The 7,029-nt window shown below is 38.5% G+C and overlaps 1 protein-coding gene across 1 annotated transcript; it reads left to right on the plus strand.

Annotated features, from left to right (window-relative positions):
- The first annotated feature begins 1,867 nt into the window (after positions 1–1,867).
- Positions 1,868–6,614, plus strand: LOC142050380 (protein FAM240C-like). Its single transcript, XM_075079016.1, has 2 exons — positions 1,868–2,013; positions 5,164–6,614. Exons 1-2 carry the CDS (start codon positions 1,868–1,870, stop codon positions 5,294–5,296), a joined length of 279 nt encoding a protein of 92 aa, XP_074935117.1. The 3' UTR covers positions 5,297–6,614.
- Positions 6,615–7,029: the final 415 nt, after the last annotated feature.

The raw sequence follows: 7,029 nt of genomic DNA on the forward strand, positions 1-7,029 counted from the left end.
ACACTGATGTAACGACTCCTGCTGCATCCTGCTGTGCTATTATCTACGGCATCCTTGATCCACAGCAAAGGAAACACCAGAAAACTGTTGTTTGCCTCAGAGGAAAATATCTGATTATTTTGGTGATATTGCAGCTTTTGCTAACCTTGCTGTGAGGAGGACCAGTATCCTAACTACTCAAGCATGTCTGATACTCCATCACATAGGAGATGATTATATTAGATGGACTAACCAGTTCACACTTACTACTCCAGTTAGACTATAGTCTAACTATAGTCTTTAAGCAACTGGACTTCTGCATGGAAAAATAGTGCATCTGGAAGTGGCAGAGATTTTTCTTCTTTTTAAGCAGGTTTTTCAGTCCAGACAGACTTAGCACCGAATTTGGCAAAATTATTTGTTATTATTGATCTTTCTAAAAAACAAGTTTGTGAAAATTATACCAAACCTAAAATAATCAATCTAGAAAGATGCCAAGATCTTACTTACATGCCCTTCTAAATATTCAGGAATTTAAAACACCGTATTTGATAGGAAGACCTTACACAAGTCTGCCTTAATTTTATTGTATCTGACTGTCCTTTTTCTCTGACCTGCTTACAGCATTGCACATATCAAAGGTTTCCTCAGATTGGCCTACATTAGCATAGCCTTCATAGTATTTTCCAAGGATAGCTCATAAAGTATGACATTGTCTATGAAGCAGAGTCACAAGTACATATCAGGGTCTGTGAGGCATTAATTCATCAGCAGTACAGAGTGGACAGTTGGCAAAAGTATCTAGTGACAGCAGATACTAGATGAACACAAGAAACCGTAGGGATTTCATAGGAATGCTCAAATAATGTGCTGATCTAGTCATAGAAAACTCAGGAGCATGGTCTCTACTTTCTTGCATCATTCCCACTTGCTGGAGGAGCTTAGTGGAGGAGACTGATGCAGGAAATCCTGCTTCACAGTTGGGGTAGAAGTATAGTGGGTTGTTGGTACCTTATTTAAAGTCATAGCAAAGCAATATTTGGACAACAACAAATATAGTATATGAAGCAATTTCTTCTGGTTATTTCCTTTGGGAACAAACAACAGAACTTTTCAAAATACCATTAAGGTCTGGTAACCAATCAGCAAGTGCCTCAGACATGCTAAGAATTTTAAAACCCTCCATGTTCCAATACTATGCATCTAGCAGGGAGAAATCCACTTTTTTCTGTCCTTTTTCTCATTTATTGGAACTCACCTCTATATTTTAAAGAGCTCTACTTTTAACAGTATTTAAGACTGAATTTTGATAAATTAAAGAACAAGGACATAACAAGCTCTCCAGGGCTTTGCACTCTGTGTGCCTCAATTTTAGTTTCATAATTCCCTTGCATATTTTGTGCTTGATATAATTTGGAGTAGTAATAGGAATCATTTAAGAGCAACACATTGCCCTTGGATAACAAGCATCTATGATGTCTTTTAAAACTACAGGAGGTAGAATAAGGGAAGGCCTTTCACAACATCTCATCTGAACTTCAGTGACAATGACACTATATTTGAAAGTATTTTTTCCCAAGTTCCTCCAAAACCACTTAAAATCTCACACATACTGTGGCCTTCACAATATTTCAGTGAACTGTGCCATCTGTAGTCATTACTCAGTAACAAAAATATAGGAATACCATTTAACTATCACCCAAGGCCTGTTTCAATGCCTTATATTTTGCTTCAAGGCAGAGTAAACATCAGTTACCTATTCTTCTGAGGTGACATACTTTATTTTAATAGCACTTCATGAGAAAGAAATTGCAAGGGGCTAAGAAACACAATATCTGCCTTGGGTTAGGCTGCTGACTGCTCTGACCTCCAAATTGCTTTTCAGAAAATGAGCAAGCATAACAACTTTAGACGCCACAAGATGGGTGGTCATGATGCAGAAGGGCTGAAGAACTTCTGGGAAAAAGTCATCCAAGAGCAAACTAAGCAACGAGAAGGTGAAGAGTCTAGGTTAAGCAAAAGTGCCCTGAAAAAGTAAGTTGTATTTTTTTCTTTTGCACAAGACAGCAAGGCATGCCATCACGTGCTTTAAAATAAGGTAACCCGTTATTGTACTGCTTTATTCATAGCACAGATTGTGTTCTGGATCTTTGGCACTTTTCCTCTCACAGCTGCTTGTCTCAGATTTCCATGGCTCTTCTGCATGGAAACTCAGACACCCCTCATCCCTGAACCTCATAAGCATTCTTCAAAGGCCTTGGAGCATAGCCACATAAAAATAAAGCACTTTGGCACTATGGCTTGTGACAGTCAGAAAATATCAGGGTTTTCACCTGGAACTGGCACAGCCACACAAATAAATAAAATAGTATTACTTTAAAGGGACAGGTAAATCACCCATTTAATGGGTAGCATAAATAAATCCATAGCATATTTGTCTTGTTTAACAGCCCTTTGCATCATGTAAGCCCAAAGTTAGAATCATAGAATCACAGAATCATAGAATAGTTTGGGTTGGAAGGGACCTTTAAAGGTCGTCTAGTCCAACCCGCCTGCAATGAGCACGGACACCTTCAACCAGATCAGGTTGCTCAGAGCCCCGTCCAAACTGACCTTGAATGTTTGCAGGGATGGAGCATCTACCCCCTCTCTGGGAAACCTGTGCCAGTGTTTCACCACATTTACTGTAAAAAAATTCTTCCTTATATCTAGTCTGAATATACCCTCTTTTAATTTAAAACAATTAGCCCTTGCCCTATCATAACAGGCCCTGCTAAAAAGTTTGTCCCCCTCTTTCTCATAAGTGCACTTTATATACTGAAAGGCTGCAATAAGGTCTCCCCACAGCCTTCTCTTCTCCAGGCTGAACAACCCCAACTCTTTCAGCCTGTCCTCATAGGAGAGCTGTTCCATCCCTCTTATCATTTTTGTGGCCCTCCTTTGGAGCTGCTCCAGCAGTTCCATATCTTTCCTGTGCTGAGGACTCCAGAGCTGGGGCCCAGGTGGAGTCTCACTAGGGTGGAGTAGAGGAGAAGAATACCCTCCTTTGACCTGCTGCTTATGCTTCTTTTGATGCAGCCCAGGATATGGTTAGAAATGGTATGATAAGATTCTCCTGTCCCATGAAACACATTGCATAAGCATTCCTGCTATATAAGAGATAAAAAATAAAGCTATTCAATTTTATTTAATTTTTTTCCAACACAGTACAAAACAACAGGCACCACCTAGAAAGAGCTGTGACTGTGATATAAATGCTCTGCACAACTATGTTAGACTGTTTCAAATATTTGCTCAACATGTTGCACCTCAGGAGTTTGAACCAGGGTCTCCGGCACACTAAGTGAATACCCTGATTAGTAACAGATTGAGAAAGAGATTAAAAAATACCTGTGCATCTTTTGTTTTTCTGATGGATTTTCTTCCTGAAGTTGATAAAGGTTTTCCTGCATAAAATTTCCTCCCAGCTGGGATATTCACATGAATTAATTTGACTTCAACAAACTGGAATGTGCTGGTAAAGGGCTGTTTCTTTTAAAAAAATTCCAGATACTCTGATCCTAGTGCCCAAGGAGGAAGCGACTATCATCATTTTAAAGATGAGGAAATCAAGATCTGGGCAGGCCTTGTGTCCCAGCAGAGTCAGATGTAGACAGTCCTGCTCCCAGTATCCTACTCTGGCTAGAAAGTAATATTCCCAAACACAAATCGCCAAGTTGTTGGAGAGAAAATATGTATAGTAAAACCCATTAAGTGTTCAGCTGCATTGGAAACTTTTGTCACTCCAGCTTCACAAAAAACTACCACAATAGATATCACAAACCAATTGTAATTAGGGGCATAGATAATTAGATAATATTTTTAACTTCACAAAGTTAAACATGATAAAAGCTTTTAAAGATCTTCTCTGAACAGAAAAAGATGCAGAAAAAGAATTTTGAATATGTCTTAACTTACATATTCAATATGTCTTAACTGAGTGCTCACAGCTGAAATAGACCCAAGCTAGTTCCTTCAAGGGCACTTGACCAAAGCCCAGATTGTTCACAAAGTGTTCTCTCATTTGAAAAAAAGATACTTTCAGGTGGTAATAGACACCGTCATCACAAAATCTACAGGTCCACTACCTCATATAAGTGGCACCTGGGAGAACTATATCGCTCTAAGTATAGGCAAGTACTCCCTCTGTGACACCTAGGATGCTGGTTGACAAGGAACACCAGTGCTTTCAATGGCAGATATTTACTAACTAATTGCACCAATTTTTTGAAGCTTAACTATAGGCACAAAAGAATAGTGAAGCCACAACAGGGTAGACCAAATGAGAAAAGTTTAAAAAACAATCTGAAATCCAACTCAGAAACCAAACTAACAAAAGCATCTATGTCAAACAACTGCTGCTAAATTTCTCTCAGATTAAATAATTGGCTGCTGTTCTTTTTAACACCCCAATTGTAATATAAAAACCCATATATTCCATGATGTATTTGGCATTACCATGTGATATCTAATCCTATAACATTGCTGGGTCAGGTGTTTCATAACACCATTTCCTTTGGAAAATGACCCAGCCAACAATATCTTGCAGTCATCCCTAGTGATTTTCTCTTCTGTCTGTACTATACTTGTGTCTTGAAGCTATGTGGCTCCTCTTGCACATTGTGACATCAATTCCTCTCACTAAACACATGCAAGGTTTGCAGAGATTTTGGGTACAAAATCATTACATATTTTTCTTTTTTTTCTTCTTAGTAAACCCTAATGGACATATTTAAAGTTCTGTTTGCCCTTCTCCACAGCATTTAACGGTAAACCTGGGGGATAAGGGGGTGTAGTTGTCTTTTTTAATTTACACATTGAATGACCTTACTGGATAGACAGTACTTCTGTGTGGCTTTGAGAATACCCCAGAGGAAAAAACAGAGCTCTTCACACTGACAGTATTTCAGCAGTTGTTTGACTCATTAGGAATCCAGCAATGTCAACCACTGATAGCATCAGCACTATCCCTTTCTCTCCTGCATTCCCAATCTAGCAAGCTAGAGAGATGGGTAGATGGTAAATAAATACGAGACAAGTGCTATGGTGATGAAAGAGAGGAAAGCTTCAACCCTGCTGAAAAGCCCTGGGTACTGTTGAAGGATTTGGCTCAGTACTTGCTAAGCGCTTGTCCTCTCTTTGCAGACTCCGCCAGGAATGGACTCTGCGGCTAGAAGGCCGAGCAAGACAGGTCCAGGCGCACACAAAAACACAGAAGGAACAAATGACGCTGCTGTCCATTGAGGCTCTTCCCTCGCCAGATAAAACTGTTTCTTAAAGCTACTGTGAAAACAGAGAAAGCTTTGGGCCCGATTCTGACCTTCTGCATGCACCTATAAACCAGCAGTTACACTGCTGAAACAAAAGGTCAGGATCTGGCCCTTTTCCAGACTACTTACTAGACCTACTAATAAAGTCCTACTGAAATTCAGTGCAAGAATAAGGCCACAGTACTAAATCAGAAGCAGACACCTTTAATTCTCCATGATATATTATTACTGCGATGCAGCAGGACTTTCTTACGTAACTCTGCATTTCCAAGTGACAACAACATATTTCTAGGAAAAATGATCACTTGTTTAATAGGAATAATGCATTCAGACAGCTGCATGCAAAATTGCACATTTCTATTTACAGAGCTCACGGGCTCTGGCTTAATGCAGATATAAGTTGTTCTGCCTGTGTTGATGAGCCACAGTGAAGGGAGTTAAGGATTAGTCTGATCAGCTGGACAGAAGGATAAATATATTCTTTATTGAAATAAAGAAAAAAAAGAATGACATTTTCTGATGAACATAAAAGAAATTTTACAGACGTTAATCATTAAAAGAACAGAGGAACAGATTTTTACTTTCATGGGGTAGGTAAGAAAAAGACTACTGAGGTTATTATGAACCAGTCTGAGAAATGTCAGAGCAAGTGAGTATGAAAGAGAGTTTGAAATAGAAGGCAGTGAATCAGTTCATCGTAGCAGCACAGAATGTTTTGCAGGGTATCATTTGCTATACCTGGTGTGCACTAATCCAAACACTTGCTGCGTTTCATCTTCTTCTAGATCAGGTAGAATATAGGGAGAAATAACTAAACACAGGGTAATAATAGGGTGTTCTGTTTACGTACATGTCTGTGTATCTCAATACTACATCTTTTGGATTAAAACATTTACTTGTTATCTCTTCAATTAATTTCTTTGATATGCAAGAGAAGAGTCATAAGTCTAAACAACTATTTTTCTCTAACAGTATTGAGCCAGCTGGAATTTACCTTGCATCTTTATTTAAACTGAAGAAGTAGATAGCAATACATTTGATAAATTTCAAAACAAAACAAAAATTGAACCATTTTGACATCACAGGAATGCTTTTTTATCCTTTTAAAACATTTCATTAAAACACACAATCTTACAGAATGTTCCCACTTTTACATAGTGACATTCTCCCATACAAAAAAAAACATGTTAGCACTAAAATGTTGTTACTCCACGAAAGAGTAAAGCAATTAAAAACTCATTATATGTTCTCTAGTTATCAAAACTGAAAGGAATGTAGAATCAGTCCCTTTTCATATAACTCAACCCAAAAAGCAATTGTTTCTTCCAGTGGTTTTTTTCTATTAGAAAAGCAATCCTGAAAAATAATAAAGTTGTAGCTGCTTTTGCCTTTGCAGACCAGTCTTTTTCTTCTGTGTTCATTTATTTCCCACTATTCTCTAAAAAGTTCTTTTGCAGCCACCCAAGTTAAACATTATCTCTGGTGAAGATCAAACAGTTCCTGAACCTGCTGCCACTTACATAAAAAACATAGTAGTTCACTGTACTGTATTGGTAGCTAACGGACATAGATTGGGTCTATTGAAATCCAGATTCCCCACTTCCAAAAATCAGATCTTCTGGATTTGCTAACTTAACCACTGCTTTATGGCGTAATGTTGCCCACATCACTGCAGTTTACCCCTACTCTACGCCAGCGGGACAAGAGAAGATCCAAGAAAAGTTGGCCCAGTAAATTTATA

This window comes from Phalacrocorax aristotelis, chromosome Z (assembly GCF_949628215.1).
Source record: "Phalacrocorax aristotelis chromosome Z, bGulAri2.1, whole genome shotgun sequence".
NCBI lineage: Eukaryota > Metazoa > Chordata > Aves > Suliformes > Phalacrocoracidae > Phalacrocorax > Phalacrocorax aristotelis.